The sequence below is a fragment of the Delphinus delphis genome, chromosome 20 (genome assembly GCF_949987515.2).
Source record: "Delphinus delphis chromosome 20, mDelDel1.2, whole genome shotgun sequence".
Taxonomy (NCBI): domain Eukaryota; kingdom Metazoa; phylum Chordata; class Mammalia; order Artiodactyla; family Delphinidae; genus Delphinus; species Delphinus delphis.
The window spans coordinates 13505829-13523710 of NC_082702.1; the positions used below are offsets into that span (position 1 = coordinate 13505829).

The 17882-nt window shown below is 54.9% G+C and overlaps 1 protein-coding gene across 1 annotated transcript; it reads left to right on the forward strand.

Moving 5' to 3' along the window:
- Nucleotides 1–6656: 6656 nt before the first annotated feature.
- CAPN12 (calpain 12) lies at nt 6657–17642 on the forward strand. Its single transcript, XM_060000655.1, is given in 25 exon segments — nt 6657–6800; nt 6802–6918; nt 7218–7287; nt 7471–7589; nt 7774–7907; nt 8781–8949; nt 10054–10128; nt 10201–10286; nt 10357–10431; nt 11059–11222; nt 11304–11406; nt 11408–11522; nt 11978–11989; nt 12186–12214; nt 12216–12318; nt 12320–12393; nt 12571–12610; nt 12689–12748; nt 13278–13335; nt 13712–13782; nt 13872–13934; nt 14474–14548; nt 17248–17383; nt 17480–17538; nt 17619–17642. Coding segments are annotated over 25 exon segments (2175 nt in total).
- Nucleotides 17643–17882: the final 240 nt, after the last annotated feature.

A 17882-nucleotide genomic window follows, 5' to 3' on the forward strand; every position in this document is an offset into this window, starting at 1 on the left:
CCCCGACCAGGGATTGAACCTGTGTCCCCCACATTGGAAGGCAGATTCTTTACCACTAGACCACCAGGGAAGTCCCTTGGAGTCTGTTTTTAAGGAACTCACACTAAGACACAGGGCGATTTAAATATATGTTTCATTTAAGTTAAACTCCAGGGGCCATCAGTTGGCCTAAGGTGGAATACACACTTCCAGAAGAGTCAGCCAGCATCTGATCAAAAGCCAAATAGGCAATTACCTCAAGGGCTTCAACTATCTTTGAGAAACACCAGAGACTTCACTAATTAGCATGATGAAAGTTAGAAATGGCTTTTCATTTGCATATTGAGTGGCTTGTTAATAATTAACATAGTGGGTGTTAAAAATGGCCTGTTATTGATGAAATTGGTAGCTTGCAGTGTTGACTAAAGTATCTTAGACACTTTCCACCCTTGTTTGAATAGTGTATAAGAATCTAGTAAACTTTCATCATTTTCCGTAAGGTGAAAAAAGAAACCTACAGATTAAAAGCGATTTAAGAGGCATGTCAATCAACTTCAGTGAAGCTACCTTATTTGGGTCCTGATCCAAATAAACTACTAATAATTTTATTACATTTATGAGACAATTGGAAATGTGGATATTTGATGATATTAAGGAATTATTGTTAATTTTCTTGGTGTGACAATGGTATTCAGGTTATGGTTCTCTTTAAGAGTTTCTATCTTAGAGAAATACATTGAAATATTTACTAAGGAAATGAAATGATGTCTGGGATTTGCTTCAAAATTATACAAGAGGGGTGGGGTAGAAGTGAAGCTGGATTTGAGTTAAAAATCATTGAGTCTGGCTGATCAAGATACGAGGCTTCATTATATCCTTCAGTCTGCTTCTGTTTGTGTTTTAAATTTTCTGTAACAAAAGGTACTGCTTTTAGAGAACAGTGTCATACTGTGGGTATTCTTCTGAGGCTTGCTTTTTCACTGAACATTATGTTTCTAAGGGTCACCCATGCTGTATCTGCAGTTCATCCAATTTTCACTTCTGTGAAGTCTTCCCTAATTTCCTCATTGTGCTGACAAAAGATATTTGAGATGTTTTCAGGTTTTTGCTATTACAAACCATACTGCTATGAACGTATTTGAACACGTCTCCTGGGATACATGTCACATGCGTTTCTTTAGGATACGTATACCTGGGAGTGGAATTGCTGGGTTATAGCATAGGCATTTGCTGAGTAATGCCAAATTGTCTTCTAAAGTGTTTGTACCAAGTTACACCTCTCCATCAGCACTTCTGTTGCTCCACATCCCTGCCAACACTTGGTATTTTCAGACTTCTTAACTTTCTTCCTCATCTAGTGGGATAATGGTATTTCATATGGTTCTAATTAGCATTTCCTTAGCATATGCATATTAGCATATGCTTATTGGCCATGCTGCTTATTCGGCAACTGCTTATTCATGTTTTTGCCCGTTTTCTATTGAGTCAACTTGTTTATTTACGGGGGCTCTTTGTATATTCTGAATACTGACCTTTTGAGAAGCAGTATAGTATAATCAGTAAGCCAGACCACCAGATTAAAATCCTGAGTGTGCAACTGTGAGAGCATGGCCACAATACCACACTTCCCTGTATCTCAGTTTCCTCATCTGTAAAATGGGGTCACTATAAACCTTACCTTTTGCTATGGGCTGAATGTTTGTACCCCTCCCCACCAATTCATATGTTGAAGCCCTAACTCCCAATGTGGTGGTAGTTAGAGGTGGGGGCCTTTGGGAGGTAATTAGGTTCAGATGAGATCATAAGGGTGGGGAATCCCCATGATGGAATTAGTGCCCTGATAAGAAGAGGAAGAGAGGGAATTCTCTGGTGGACCAGTGGTTAGGACTCAGCACTTTCACTGCCGGGGTCTGGGTTCAATCCCTGGTCGGAGAATTAAGATCCCACAAAAACTAACAAACAAAAAAAAACAGATGGGACATAGAATTAAATATAGTGAAAAACTATAGATCTTCCAAATGAAAAAAAATAAATAAAAAAGAAGAGGAAGAGACACCAGAGCTCTCTCTCTGCCATGGAAAGATACACCAAGAAGATGGCCGTTTGCAAGCCTGGAAGAGAGCTCTCAGCAGAACCTGACCATGCTGACACCCTGATCTGGGACTCCCAGGCTCCAGAACTGAGAAATAGTCATTGCTGTTTGAGCCCCCAGTCTGTGGTCTTTGCTATAGCTGCCAGAGCATATTTATGATCTCTTGTGCACAGTCACAGCAAGTGCTCGGTAAATAGTAAGCATTTGTTATTATATGTGTAACAAATACCTGCTCTCTATGGTGGGTCTTTTCATTTTCATGATAGCATTTCAGGCAAAAAAAAAAAAAAAGTTTTTTTTAATTTGGCCCAAGTGCAGCCTTAACTTGGTGAAACAGGAACACTCTACTTTGCTGGTTAGGTAAGGAAGCAGGAGTAGAAGCCGAGTAACTGGCACCAGACCCCTTACTCCATGACAGTGAAGGATTCCTTACTCCACAGGGAATTGATGTCCTCGACATTCCGGCTAGCGCACCGCTGCAGAAATCATGCCAACTGAATTAGGAAGGTTTCTTTTGGTTGCTAGTGACATAAATAAATAAATAATAAATGGGAAAAAGAGAGGAGAATTATTGACTCCGTTAATGTAAAAGTCTGGTTTTGAGCACACCCGATTGAGGGGTTGTCTGCTGGCGGGAATCTTGTCACTGGCTCTGCTTCCCTCAGCGTTGTCCTCACTCTCAGGCAGGGTCTCCGGACTACACGGCCAAGGTAGAGCTGAGCCACTCGGGGCTTACATGCCGTCCGCTTAGTGGCCTCAGGAAAATAGAAGCCCTGTCCTGATTCCCAGGTACTGAACAAGGGGTGTGACCGAGGGGCGTGACCAGGGGCTGAGGTGCTCTGATTGGCTGTTCTGAGTCCCATGCACTTCCCTGGAGCTGGAGGGAGGGGCCAGCCCTACCAGAGCCACAGGGCTTGAGAATAAGGGGCCCGTGGGTCCCCAAAACATAATGGGGGTGCTGATTCCGGAAAGAGGTCGGGGGTGCTGGGCTCACAAAGCATCTACTACAGTAACATCAATGCGTTCTTCTTACCTTGGCTGGGGAAAGCATATTTGGGACTCCGGATTCAAGGAGCGATGTGGGGAGTGATGATCGAGAGAACACTTGCTTGTGGGTTGTGAGCAGAGCCCTGAAGCATGGCAGCCGGCAGGCAGCTAGGAAGAGCAGCAGCCTGGAGGGGCCTTGCAGGAGGGGCCGGGGAAGGGGCAGGTAGGAGGCCAGAGCATCTGACAGGATTTTTACATCATTGCGAGATGTCAGGTTTTACTAAAAGCTTCCTCCTACTGTTAGTGGTACTTTGGGGCAAATAAAGGGGAGAGGGCCGTGACCTCGCGGGGTGAGAACATGGAGAACAGATAATGGGATGGTGGAAGTGACTGTAGAAATGGCAGAGACAGCAGCCAAAGCCGGTGATGATAGGTGACCATAGATGGGATCACAGGACGTAGTCATGACATAGAACGTTCATTGAGCAACTACTGTGTGTCGGGCACTGTTCTGAACATGTCTCACATATCGACTCATATGTTTCTCACAACAACACCCAGAGATAGGTCTTATTATTACCCCCATTGTAAAGATGAGGAAACTGAGGCACAGAGAGGATAAGTGACTTGCCCACGACACACAGTTCTGAGTGGCAGCTCTGAGATTTGAACCCAGGCCCTCTGACTCCTAACCCTGTCACCTGCCTCACGTGGAGGGTTGGTCTTTGCAATTCTATAGGAAGAAAACCTGTTTATAACCTCCTTTTTGTGGCCACACAGCCGGGAGGCACAGACAATATCTGTTTGTCCATCTGGAGGGAAAGATGCCAGAGGGCTGAGGGACATCTAGTATCACAGAGGAGACAAGGCTCTGCTGGGGCAGGAGACCCCCCTGCTGAGTGTGGAAGGGCTGTGGGGATGAAAACTGGTGAGTTTCGGCCACTTGAAACCTATTTCTCCCATTTCTTCCAATGGCTCTGAGGTAGGAGATAGATAGGCCCCAGACTCAGCAGCTGCAGCTGGTCTCCTGCTGATGCTTTGAGATGGGATACCAGCGGGAGCATCGGGCCCTGATTGGGTGCATTCTTGTGGATTTCCCAGCCCAACACATGCGCAGAGAAGGCCTCAGTCTAGGTTCAACCATCAGTGTCGAGGTAAAACCAACAAGAGGGAATGCTTCAAATATAAGTCAACTGGCCACTGGGCCTGTAAATGCCAGGAGCGCCCCCAGGCCATGCCCAGTCTGCAAAGAGACCGGTCTCTGGAGATGGGCGTGCCCTCAGTCCTGAAGGGGAAAGGCGTCTCTGCTCCAGATGGCCATGCTGGACAACTGAGGCGGTCCCAGGGATTCTGGCGGCTCCCCCATGCCCCCTCACGAGCTGTCTGTCTCTGTCGAGGAGCCCCAGGTGGTCCTTGATGTGGCAGGTAAGAAGATGGAGTTTTTAAATTGATACGGGAGCCACTTATTCTGTCTTGATTTCTCATGCTGGGCCTCTTTCCTCTAAAAGTTGCACAGTTAACTGGTGTTGACAGAAAGCCTGAGCGCATTACTTCCCTGGGCCCCTCGCTTGCCGGTTTGAACAGTGTTTGATCTCACATGCCTTTCTAGTTGTTCCTGAGTGTCCTACCCTACTACTGGGGTGAGACCTTCTGGGCCCCCTTGGGGCTATATTAGGGTTAAGGGTGGGCCTAGGGCAGCCCTTTGTCTTGACCCTGGCTAAGGCAGATCGATGGGAAAAGCAAGGGCCTGCTCGAAGGCTGATCTTCAGCGCTTGCTTTTTTAACCTGCTTGTTAAGTTTGCTTTTTCCAGGTTACAGCCATTCAAGATGATGGTGATGCAGGGATTGCATCCACTGCCTGAAACCAGTCCTGCCGGAATAACAGCGGAAGTTGCCCTGGGGCCCCGAACAAGGCAAGGTAAGAGCTCCATGGCCCCGATTAGGTCGGGTCTATGAACCCAGTGTCAGCCTGAAGAAGCTACAGAAGATGAACCATTGCCCTTCAGCCTCCCAATAAGATGTTTTTGAGTCCACATCTCTCGGGAGGGATTTGAGGTAGGAGATAGGCCCCCGGGTGAGCAGTTGTGGCTGGTCTCCTGCTGCTTCGAGATGGGATACCAGCAGAGGTATTGGGCCCTGACTGGGTGCGTTCTTGTGGATTTCCCAGCCCAAAACATGCTCAGAAAAGGCCCTCAGTCTAGGGAAAGGGCAAGAGGGAGAAGATGCCAGCTGGAATCCATCTTGGCTGAGAGATTGGTGCCCACACCAGGACCAAATATGGAGATGATTGGTCAGAAAAAAAACCCGGAAAGTTGCCCCTATAAAAGCAACCTAAGCTGCCCCCATTGTGTGCAACCTCTGTGACTCTGCCACGTGTACTTTGCTTCTAATAAACGCTTTTATCTTTTTTGTAATCTTTGTCTCTTTGCTGAATTCTTTCTTCAAAGAAGACAAGAACCAAGGTCCTTCTTCCAGCCGCTCCACCACCAGAATCAGCTACAGCGTCCTTTTGGGGAAATACTATTCTACCGAACCCTGAGCCACAGGTGGGCAGGATGGGGTGTCATAGTCACCGGTGGGCCTTGCCCCAGCCCAGGACAGGTAGGTGCAGAGCGGCCCCTCCATGGTCAGCTCTGCCTGGGGCGACCAGGCTGAGGTCTGCCTTGTCGGGGAGGGGAGAGATGGGGGTCCCACTTTGGGTGACTGAGGAGTTACAGGGACAGGGAGAAAAATGGAGAGGGACAGAGAGTGAGGCACATACAAGAAAGACACAGAGAGAAAAAGAGACACAAGAAGAGATATAAAGAGAGAGATGGAGGGACTTCCCAGGCGGTCCAGTGATTAAGACTCCATGCTTCCAATGCAGGGAGCGTGGGTTCGATCCCTGGTTGGGAACTAAGATCCCACATGCTATGCAGCCCGGCCAAAAAAAAAAAGAGAGAGAGAGAGATGGAGACAGCGGGAGATACAGAGAGAGATACAGGTACAGATAAACAAAAAATGGAGAAAGACAAAAGGAGACCAGAGAGATGGACAGAGACAGTGAGGTCAAGATAGAGAAGAGAGATAACAATGGCAGGCAGAGAGAGAAACTGTCAGATGGAGAGACAGAGAGAGAGAGATACAGCAGTAAAGATAACTCCCTCCAGGATAAAGCAGGCTATAAAAAAGGCAGATCAAAGGCACTAAAAAAAAAAAAAAAAAGATGCCTCTCTCCCCATCCCTGCCCTTCTCAACCCCACAGAGGGAGGCCTGCAGGGACAAGCTGGTGGAGATGCACCGCCCACACTGACCTCCTTCTAGGCACTCCCACAGCAGCAGCCGGTCCTCCTTCAGCTCTGCCCACCTTCCCTCCTGCTGCTGGCCAAGCCCATTAAGCTGCTACCCTGGCCACAGCTGAAGGCCCCACGCCCTGAGGAGGAAAACACTGAAGAGGCATCCTTGCTCCCTGCACACCAAACCATCAATTAGTATTAACGAGGGAAGGTTCCTCTCTGCCTAAAGACCCCCATCTGGGCTCAGATGGAGGGGAGGCCCTACCCCCATGACTCAGGAGGTTAAAGGGCCTAGATCCGGCCTGTGAGCCCACAGTGTCCGGATGGCGTGTGGCAGAAAGAGAGTCACCATCCAGCTGGTGAACCAGGAGGCAGGGCCTGGAACCAAGGGCCCAAAGCCCTCTCGGGGCCAGAACTACAAAGCAATCCAAGCAGCCTGCCTGGATGAGGGGATCCTGTTCCGAGATCCCTATCTCCCTGCTGGCCCTGATGCCCTACTTCCCTGCTGGCCCTGATGCCCTTGGCTATGACCAGCTGGGGCCCGACTCGGAGAAGGCCAAAGGGGTGGAATGGAAGAGGCCCCATGTAATGTGGGGATGGGGGTTGGGCTCCCAGGTCTGAGGAAGGAGGCTGGGGGCTGGGCTCCTGGTCTGAGGGAGGAGGCGTCACTGTGGGACCAGCTCAGAGCAGGTTCAGCAATCCTGGGTCAGGGGAGGCCCAGGGAAGCCAAACGGCTGCCCACAGGTTTCACAAGCCTCTCATGGGGTTGGAGGCGCCCATTACTCCAGAGCCGCGAGGGCAGGAGGGGGCCCGGGCATCTGACCCCCCAGCTGCTTCTTCCCTCCCCTTCCTGGCTGAGGTCTGGATTCCCCCATCTCCTCCAGGAGTTTTGCGCTAAGCCCCAGTTCATCTGTGAGGACATGAGCGGAACAGACGTGTGTCAGGGGAGTCTGGGTGAGACCACTGAACCCCTGCTGAGCCCCCAGATCTGGCAGGTTTCAGTGGGGACCCCGACAGCTCCGCCCTCAGCCTCCCCCTGCCCTGTCCCTGCCCCTCCCCCTCCCTCTCAGGCTCTCCTCTCCTGGTGCCTCGGTCTCCCTCTTTCCACCCTCCCCCAATCCCAGCCTCTCCTGCCAGGTAACAGCTGGTTTCTTGCAGCCGCTGCCTCCATCACTCTGTACCCACGACTCCTGTCCCAGGTGGTCTCCCCGGGACAGGGCTTCCAAGACGGCTACGCAGGCGTCTTCCACTTCCAGGTAAAGCTCGGTTCCTCTGTTCATGCCTCAGTTTCCCCCAGGGTGACATGGATTTCATAGTTGACACTGTCCCCATGGGGCTGTAATTTTCGGACTGGTACAGCAGGGTCAGGCATCAGAGGTTGGGGCCCAGCAGGATTGGAGGTGGGAAGCCGAGCCCAGGCCCCTCCCCTTCTCCCACCAGCTCTGGTAGTTTGGCTGCTGGGTGGACGTCGTGGTGGACGACAGGCTGCCTGTGCGTGAGGGGAAGCTGATGTTCGTGCGCTCGGATCAGAGGAACGAGTTCTGGGACCCACTCCTGGAAAAGGCCTACGCCAAGTAAGGACCCCGATGCCACCAGGGGCAGCCCCAAGTCCCAGCCAGCAGGCCCCAAGCCACAGGGGACGCCCGGAGCACCCCCGACTTCTGGGATCCTCTAGACACCCCACCAAAGATCTCAAACCAAGGTACAGCCCACAGGACCCTCATGTCATACCATCGCCTGAGGACCTCCAAATCATAAACACCTCCCTGATTTTTTTTTTGGGGGGGCGTGCCTTGTGGCATGCGGGATCTTAGTTTCCTGACCAGGGATTGAACCCGTGCCCCCTGCATTGGGAGCACAGAGGCTTAACCACTGGACCACCAGGGAAGTCCCCCTCCATTGATATTTCACACAAAATATTCCCAGATACCAACCGAACACTCTTAATTCTGAAGGAGACTGAAATCTCGTATGAGGCCCCGGAGTCACCAAATCTAAGCAGTCCCCTTGGGGGACCTGTAACCTCAGACAATCTCTCCTGATCCCTTGAGAAACCCAAGACACCTCTAAAATATTGGGTGCAATCCTGGGACCCTTAAATCTTCACTTTTGCCTATTCTGCAGCTCTGAAATCCCTGACAAACCCCTTAGGGATCACCCCGCAAAGCAGACATCTCCCACAGACTCAGTGTCAGACACAGACCCCAGGATGCCCAGAATTCTGACAGAGCTCTACTGTGACCCCCAGATCACGCAGTCCTGGTGGCCCCAAGAGCCACCAGCCAAATTTCTCAGGGCCTACCAAGTGCACCCTCCTTAAGAGTCTGCCAATTTGGGGGATAGCCCTTGGGACCTCACAGCATGAGACAGAGGCCCCCCACATTCCCATGGTTGCCCAAGATACTCGCCCATGACTCAGACACCCCACCCGAGACCTGCTTCCACAGGCTCCATGGCTCCTACGGGGTGATGCGAGGCGGCCACATGAATGAGGCTTTCGTGGACTTCACAGGTGGTGTGGGCGAGGTGCTCTACCTGAGGCAGGACGCTCCAGGCCTCTTCTCTACCCTGCGCCATGCCATGGCCGAGGGGTCCCTCGTGGGAGCCGCTGCCCTGGTGAGAGAGTCAGACTCCCATGAAGACCCCCGCCAGGACCAGAGTGCCATCACAGCTAGAGAGGGGCGGTGTCCTGGGTCCTTCTCCCCTCTGCTTTCACTGCTGGCTTATTGTCTCTCACAAATCTAATGCCAGCAAGTCAAAAGGACATTTATTTGCTCTCATGACTAATGAAGCTTCAGGCACAGCTGGATCCAGGTGCTTAGTGGCTGTTGTGAATGTGTTTTTCTATTCTTGCTTCTGGGTTAGATTCACTCACAGGCAGGCTTTCCTCTCATGGGCACAAAAGTGGGCCCCACAGCTGCAGGTTCCTCCTACTGCCCCCGGGGGATGTGTGTGTGTGAAAAAAAAAAGTGCCTCTTTCTGAGAATTTCAACAAAAGTCTCAGGACTGATTTTTCATGGGCTCAGTTTGGGTCATATGTCCATCTGTGACCCAATCACATATTCATTCACTGAGTCAGTCTAACTCATTCGTTCATTCATTTATTTAATCCTCTACTCAGTTACTGAGTGTCTTTTGCATTTCTCCACCTCTTTTCCTCTCTGTTCTGTATCTTTCTTTGTCCCCGTGTCTCTCCTCTTTATTTATTTATATTTTTAGTAAATTTTTTTAAAATAAATTTATTTATTTATTTTTATTTTTGGCTGTGTTGGGTCTTTGTTGCTGCACGCGGGCTTTCTCTAGTTGCGGTGAGCAGAGGCTGCTCTTCATTGTGGCGTGCGGGCTTCTCATTGCGGTGGTTCCTCTTGTTGAGGAGCACGGGCTTCAGTAGTTGGGGCAACGGGCTTAGCTGCTCCGCGGCATGTGGGATCTTCCCAGACCAGGGCTTGAACCCGTGTCCCCTGCGTTGGCAGGCGGATTCTTAACCACTGCGCCACCAAGGAAGTTGTATGTCGCTCCTCTTTAAATCTGTTTTGGTCTCTTGTCTCCATCTGCCTCTCTCTCCTTCTCTTGCCTTCACTTGCCAACTCCCAGCCCCTCTCAGAGCCTGGTGCCATTCAGTTAGGTGCTCTGGGTGACTCCTGCTTTGGTGAAAGGAGGTGGGGATGCACAGGGGAGCTCTGTCCCCTGCTATGGCTCACTGTCCTGTCCTCTTCCCAGAGTGATCGGGGCGAGTACGGTACAGAAGACGGGCTGGTGAAGGGACATGCATATTCAGTCACAGGCACACACAAGGTGAGGAACCCCCAGGGTGGGCTGGCAGGGGGTGTCCAAGCACCAAACCCCCACTGACCACGTCTCCCTTAGGTGTCACGGGGCTTCACCAACGTGCGTCTGCTGCGGCTGCGGAGCCCACAGGGCCGAGTGGAGTGGCCTGGGGCCTGGAGTGATAGGTGAGATGGATCTGGGGTGGGTGGGTGGCTCGGTCCCACCTGCCCACCCCTTACACCTCCGTCTCCCCAGAGGCCCATGCTGGGACGTGCTCCCCGCTGAGTGGCGAGATGCCTTGCTGGTGAAAAAGGAGGATGGTGAGTTCTGGTGAGTGGCGCAGGGTCCCTGGTCTGCTTCGGGGAGGGGCGCCAGGCCAGCAGGGTCAGGGAGGGGGCAAGTCCCGCTTGAAGGGACATGGGAGAAGTTCATGGGGGTGGGTCCTAACGGGGAGAAACTGTCCATGTCTGTGGTAATTCGGGAGTTGGGTTCTATTTCGCGGAGTCGAATTAGAATTAGCAGTAACATTAGGGAACTTGGAAGCATAGTAATCTTTGGAGGGTTGAAGGGGGATGGGTAATATTTAGGGCAGTTGAGGGAGGCTTGGTGACATTGGGGCATTTCTTTAGATTTGGCAATACTGAGGGGCTGAAGGGTACTTACTGGTAATAGAGAATCTGAGGGTCTTGGTATTCGGGGGTTGAAGGCAATTGGACCATATCTGGGGGGAGTTTGTGGACCTTGGCTACTTGCAGGGCATTTCTGAGGACTTGCAGAAATCTGAGGGAGCTGGAGGGCTCTAATTTGAGGGTCATTTCTGGAGACATGTATTATTTGGGGGACTGAAGTGTACTTGGAGACATTTAAGGAATTTAGGGGCTTTGTGACTTGGGGGGTCATGAGCTATTTGGGGTGGGGGCCGGGCCACCCCACCTCTGACTGCCGGCCACCGTCCAGGATGGAGCTGCAGGACTTCCTCTGCCACTTCGCCACCATCCAGGTCTGCTTGCTGAACCCTGAGGTGCTGGTCCGCAGCCCGGCTGGAGGCGGCAGGCACATCCACACCTTCCAAGGCCACTGGGTACGCGGCTTCAACTCTGGCCGGGGCCAGTCTCGTGCCAGTGAGGCCTGGAGGGTCCCCTAAAGGCAAGCAAGGGGGGCCGTGGCAGGCTGGGTAACCCTGTTTCTTTGTCCTTTACTAGAAACCTTCTGGACTCACCCCCAGTTCCGGCTGACGCTGCTGGAGCCTGAGGAGGAGGACGAGGGGCCCTGGGAGGGCTGGGGGGCAGCAGGGGCACAGGGCCCGCACTGGGGGGCGCACCCCCAAATGCACTGTGCTTCTGTCACCCATCCAGCGCAACCGGCGGCCCCTGAGGGCCCAGGGCCTCACATACCTGACTGTGGGCTTCCACGTGCTCCAGGTGGGACCCCGGGCTGGAAGAGGCAATGGGGGGAACACAGAGGCATGGAGGTGCAGGAGGCCAAAGGGGGGATCTGAGGGGGTAGAGGATGGGGGCCGAGGGTCAGAGTCAGGAGACAGCTGAGGAAATCGGAGGTGGGGGTCAAGGAGACACTGAAGGGCTAGGGAGGGCGCAGAGGGAGAGGCTGGGGGTCAGAAGGGTAGAGGGGTGAGGGGTGAGGGGTCAGAAAGCAGACAGAGAAAGGGCTGGAGGAAAGGCTGAGGATCAGGGAGGGGACTGAGGAGCAGAGGGCACAGATGGGAGGGAGGGGTCCGGAGGGGCTGGGGCAGGGGCTTTAGAAGGGGTGGGATGGGAAGAAAAGAGAGGGAGGGGTGTGGAGGGAGCCGGAGCGGGGGGACTCTGAGGGGTGGCTGCCTCTGCCTGGCCCTGACTCCCCTTGCTCTTCCTTCTTACAGATCCCAGAGGAGGTGGGTATCAGGTAGGACCCCAGATTCCATCCATCTCTGAGCCAGCCCCAGCAGCTGGGACAACCTGGGGGCCTGGGACGCGCTTGGGGTGATGGGTGACCAGTGGGTTTGGACAGGGCGGTGTGGAGGATGCAGTGGGTCGGAGGCTGGGTGGGGTGAACTTGGACGGCGGTGGTCACGTCGCCCTGCCCCCCAGCTGCTGGGACTGTGGGACTCCCCGCGCAGTCTTGCGGGGCCTGCTGCGCGCCGACCGCTCGCCCTTCTGTGCCCGCCGCGACGTGAGCCACCGCTGCCGCCTGCGCCCTGGCCACTATCTGGTGGTATCCAGCCGCCCGCGCCGCCCGCGCCGCCCGCGCCATCGACTTCACGCTGCGCGTGTTCTCCGAGCGCCGCCACACCGCAGTGTGAGCCAGGATCCCCTGCTCCGCCCCGGGATCCCCTGCCCCGCGCCTGGGTCAGCCCAGCGCCCCCAGGGTCCCACCTAGAGCCCACCCGAGCCTCAGCTGAGACCCCGCGCGGCCCATATCCCCAGCCGCGGGGTGGGCAGTCCCCTCCCCCCATCTCCCGTCTGTAATTTGCAGGGAGGTAGATGTGATCAGCGCCGACCTGCGTGCCCTCATGGTGAGGCGCTGCTCTGGGAAGGGGTGCGAGGGTGTGTGTGTGCTGGGGGACCAGAACTAAACACCCCCTACCCCACAGGTCCCCTACATTACCCTGGAGCTAGAGATGCAGCAGCTGTTTCAGGAGCTGGCAGGAGAGGTGAGGAGATGGGGCAGGGCTAAGGGGGTCCCTTCCCTCCCCTCCCCTACCCTCGCCATGTACCCCTCCCTCCCTTTCTCCCTCATCCTAGACATCTCATTTTGCTTTGATTTCTCAGTCTGTCTGTGCTTAAATCTCATGAGCTTCTTTTCTCAAAATGCTCACAGCTCTTCCCTGCCTCAGAGGCTTTGCTCAGTCCGTACCCTCCCCCTGGACTGCTTTCTCTCCCTTCACAACCCCTGCCAGGCTAAGGCCTTATCTTTCCAACGTGCCCTGACCCTCCCCCAGGCTGGTCAGCTGCTTGTCCTCTGTGGGCTCCCGCAGCCCAATGCTTCCCCATTGCAGCCCTGACCACTCTGGGGACAGGGCTCACTCCCTTCCAGGACCAGGAGCTCTGAGAGGGCAGGCCTGGGCTTCTCTCAGTCCCTGCTGTGTCCCAGCACCACCCAGCATACTGTCTGGGCGGCCCAGGGCTGTTTGCTGAATGACTGCCCGAGTGCAGGCTCACAACCGGCTCTCTCCTTACCAGGAGGAAGAACTCAATACCCCTCAGCTCCAGACCTTATTAAGCATTGCCCTGGAGCCTGGTGAGTTGGGGACCAAGAGCGGACTCCAGAGCCCCCATGTGTGTTAATCCATGATGCTTCTGGGAGTCAGGCCATGGGAACCCTGGGCTCAGCCTGCTGGCATCTCCCCTGTAGCCAGACCTGTGGGTTCTGTGATAGGACCCGTGGCCAAGGCCATGGCCACGTATAAGCCCATCTTCCTTTATGGAAGTGTAACTGTCCTGAGCACAGACCCAGAGCCCCGTGCCTGGGTTCAAATCCCAGCTCTACTAGTTTCCAGCAGTCCCATGGCTTTCTGCACCTCAGTTTCAGAAAGGATTATTGAGGATAACAATAATCCCTAGCGCTTATACTAATGGCCAGTACGCAGAAAGTACCTTTTTTTTTTTTCCTGTAGCCAGGGCCCATGCACGGACTCCCAGAGAAATCGGGCTCAGGACCTGGGAGCAGCTGGGGCAGCGTTTTGGGGTATATGATGGGGGCATTGCCTGGGTAGGGAGGATGGCCTCCTCTTCCCTTCTGGGGACATTGACCTTAACCAGATGCCGCATCCCCAGCATGGGCGAAGCCTCGACCTGTACCACTTCCAGCAGCTCTGGGGCCACCTCCTGGAGTGGCAGGTAAGATGGGGGCTGGGCAGGGCACCTCCTTCTGGAGGGAGAGGCACCTTTACTAACATGAGTATAGGTGCTCTGTGGGCTAGCAGGGCCCCAGGGGAGAAGGGGAACTTGACCACACCACGCCAACCTGGAGGCATCTGGCTGGGATATTCCTGCCCCATACACCCCTTTGTTGTCCCTCTACTTGTCTGTCACTGGGAGGTGATAATTCCCCGCCCCGCCCCTGCTCTGGCTCCCTGTGAGGAGATGGTCCCAGGTCTCCCCACACTGCAAGTGGTAAGCCACTGTTCACTGAGCCCTCCCTAAGCCCTTTGTGGTGAGAATATCACCTTGTCCTCACAACACCCTTGTTACTGCTGGTACTGTTATTCCCAATTTACCGAATGGGAAACAGACACCCAAAGCTGCTTGCACAGGGCGGCCAGGAAGAAAGGGAGGTGGGTGGGAACGCAGTCTCTCTGGCTCCAAGACCCACTTTCAGCCTCCTCCAGGGTGCCTAGGGGCCTGGGGATGGGACTGACCAATACCTCCCTGCCCAGGCCACATCTGACAAGTTCGATGAGGACGCCTCTGGAACCATGAACTCCTATGAACTGAGGCTGGCCCTGAACGCAGTGGGTATGGACAGAGGTCCTGCGGGATCCTGGGGACAGATCTGCTCCCCCTCCTCCCCTGTACTCCTTCCCCGCCATCCACAAAGCCCACACCTCAGTTGCCCACTCTTGGCAGGAAATGGGTGACCCTGAGAGAGGCCCAAAGGGGAGAATCCTCTGTGTGGGGGGAGGAGGGCACTGAGGGAGGGAGTGCGGCCCTCCTGGGAGGGGAAGGGGGGCGTGGGCGCTGGTGTCTGAGAGGCCCCAGCTCCCAGGACCTCATGGTAGAATGTCCTGGACTCCTGGACTCCTTGGGTGGCCCTGGGTGCCTGGAGCCTCCATTTCCCTCTCTGTAAAATGGCTAATACACAGGGTGGCCAGGAGGAGCCTGTGGAATGGAGCCCACAGGGTTTAGTGCTGGGGAATGCAGCTTCCATGACAACATGCCAGAGTGCCCAAAGGAAGGCTCCCACTGAAAGGCTGAGTTCTTCCAGGAGACGTAGAACAGCCCCATTCCATTTGTGTGGGAGCCCAAAAATCCTAGCCAATGAACAGAGGCAGAGAGCAACTTTTTCCCTGGGCTATACAGTTGGAAAAGTGCATGTGATCTGTCCCCCACTCCACCTTGCATGGACGGGGTGTGGTCTGGGATCAGACACAGAACTCCCAGACCCCCACCCCACCGCAGGGCTCATCTGCCACAGCAAAGGGAAGGGTGAGACATGGGGAGATGGGGGGCTGGGGGTGATGTGACCCAGAGTCTGAGAGGCAGGGGGAGACCCTGAGGGGGGAAGTCAAAGGTGCAGGGAGGTGCAGGAAAAGGGAACTCAAGACAGGGGGGAGATGGAGTCAGAAGATTGGGAGATGTGAGCTTGAGAAACAAGAGTCCCAGGTAGGCAGAAGCAGAGGCGAGAGAGGGTGGCGGAAGGCGGAAGGCTGTACTGTTCATGCGGTATGCCCGAGTGCCTGGTACAAGCCTGGTGTTAGTCTAGGCAGAGGAGCGCTCTAAGGGGCTGACGTGCTGATGGTGCAGACACAGAACAAGCAGAACGTCTAGCGCAGATGGTGAGAAGTCCTACAGTGGCAAAAAGAAACAGGCCATGGTGCTGGGACCCGCAGAGCGTGAGGTGTGGGTTGAGACATGGCAGTCAGGGAAGGCCTCACTTGGGTGATGTGTGAGCAGAGACCGGAAGGAGTGAGCCTTGGGGACTCCGGGGAAGAGCGGTCCAGATGGGGAAAGTCAGTGTAAAGGCCCTGAGGAGGCTGGTGTGGAGGCAGCGGAGTGAACTAGGGGCCCAGTGATGGAGATGACAGGGGGCCAGTGTGGCTGGAGCCAAGTGGGGAGGGGGAGGTGGTCAGAGGGGAGATCGGTGGAGGAAGACAGGAGAGCCCCACGAGGCCTTGGGAGGACAGCTCTTTAAAAATTCTTAAATATGTATGAGAGGGAGGAGGGAGAGGCAAGTCCAGGGTCAGGGACTTGTGTGTGAGCCTGGAGCTGACAGGCAAGGGAAAGGTGGTGTGTATGGTGGAGGGAATACCAGGGAGCGGGCCAGCTGGGAGCAAGGTCCGGAGACCTAGCAATCCTGGGCTGGGGGGACGGACAGGAGAAAGAACCTGCTCCGATCCAATCCTATCCTCTGCTCCACAAGCACCCCCTGAGCCCCGCTCTGCTCCAGGCCCTGTGCTGGCTGGTGCTGGGGATTCAGTGGTGACCAGAAGCCCTTCCTGGACCTCACCCACCACTCACTCCCCTGCCCAGTGCAGGCGCAGCCAGACCCACCAAAGACAGTGACAGCCCAGAGGGCTCAGGGCAGGGACGTGGAGGCCCAGAGGGCTCAGGGCAGGGACGTGGAGGCCCAGAGGGCTCAGGGCAGGGACGTGGGGGCCCAGAGGGCTCAGGGCAGGGACGTGGGGGCCCAGAGGGCTCAGGGCAGGGACGTGAGCTGTGGGACCCCAGAGGAGGGGCTTCATGCTGCTTGCTGGGGGCTGAGTATCTGAGAGGACTTCCTGGAGGAGGCGTGTATCAGAGTAGGAACACTCCGGGCTGAGAGAGGACGTGGTGTTCTGGGCAGAGGGAACATCAAGTGCAAAGAAGGCAAGGCAAAGCCCAAGGTCAAGGAGAGGAGAGGGAGGTGGGGAACAGGAGATGAGGTGCAGCCTGTGCAGGCCACCAGGCAGCTGGGGACAACAGGGGCCCTGGGGAGGGGTAACCAGGAGGTCGTGGTCACTAGGGCCCAGTAACCGAGGTAAGGGCTTTCACAAGGACTGGCTTTTAAAAGCCTCTGTGGGACGATTCCTCATCGGGGGTGATTTCTGAACTCCAGAAATCGCCCCTGGTCTGGAACATCAAGAAATTGACATCATACGGGGCTGACAAAAATGCTTTGCTGCACAGAAATATCCTCTAGTGTCTATTGGCAGAAATCCTGCAGAGTTTAAAGGAATAATAATACAGTAGTTATGATGGGCCAGACACTGCCCTAAGCTCTCTACATATAACATCTTCACACGACCTTACAGGGTCAGGGCTATCATAGTCCCCATTTGACAGATAAGGAAACTGAAGCCCAGAGAAGTGAAGGGAGCTGCCCGTGGCCTCACGGCTGGGATGAGGCAGAGCTGGGACTAGAGAGGTGGGACCAGGCCCCCCTGGTGTCTGCCTTCCCTGGGGAGTCGGAGGGGGGGTATGACCCTGAGGTGGGGCTCCCGGGGCAGCCCAGGCTCAGAGGCGGCCTCCCCCGGGCTTCCACCTGAACCAGCTGACCCAGGCCCTCACTAGCCGCTACTGGGACAGCCGTCTGCGCGTGGACTTCAAGCACCTGGCGTCCTGCGTGGCCCAGCTCATCTGCCTCTTCCGTGAGTGTCATCCCTGGCACTGGTGGGACAGGGGGAGGATGTCTCCATAGTAGGTGGACCAGGGAGGTGGGCGCGCACCCTGCCCCCCTCTGACAGGCCACTGCAGCCAGCACCTGGATGGGGGCGAGGGGGTCGTCTGCCTGACCCACAGACAGGTGAGCCTGGGCTGCAGGGAGGGGTGGCACGGGAGTGTCAGGAGTCCCCTGCCTCATGCCTGCTGTTTCCTCTCGCTCAGTGGATGGAGGTGGCCATCTTCTAGGACCTCAGCCTGGGAGCCCTGCCTTACCCTTCTCCCAGCCCGGACCAGGGTTTCCTCTACAGGAAAGGGGCTGATGCCCTGATGTTAAGCAGTGATTCAGAGTGTGGCCTTGGGAGCCAGCCTGCCTGGAGCTGACTTCCGGCCCCCCCACTCACCAGCTGGGTGACACTGGGCAAGTCACTGCACCTCTCTGGTAAACGGGCATGGTAACAGCACCTTTCTCATGCAGGCTGCACGAGT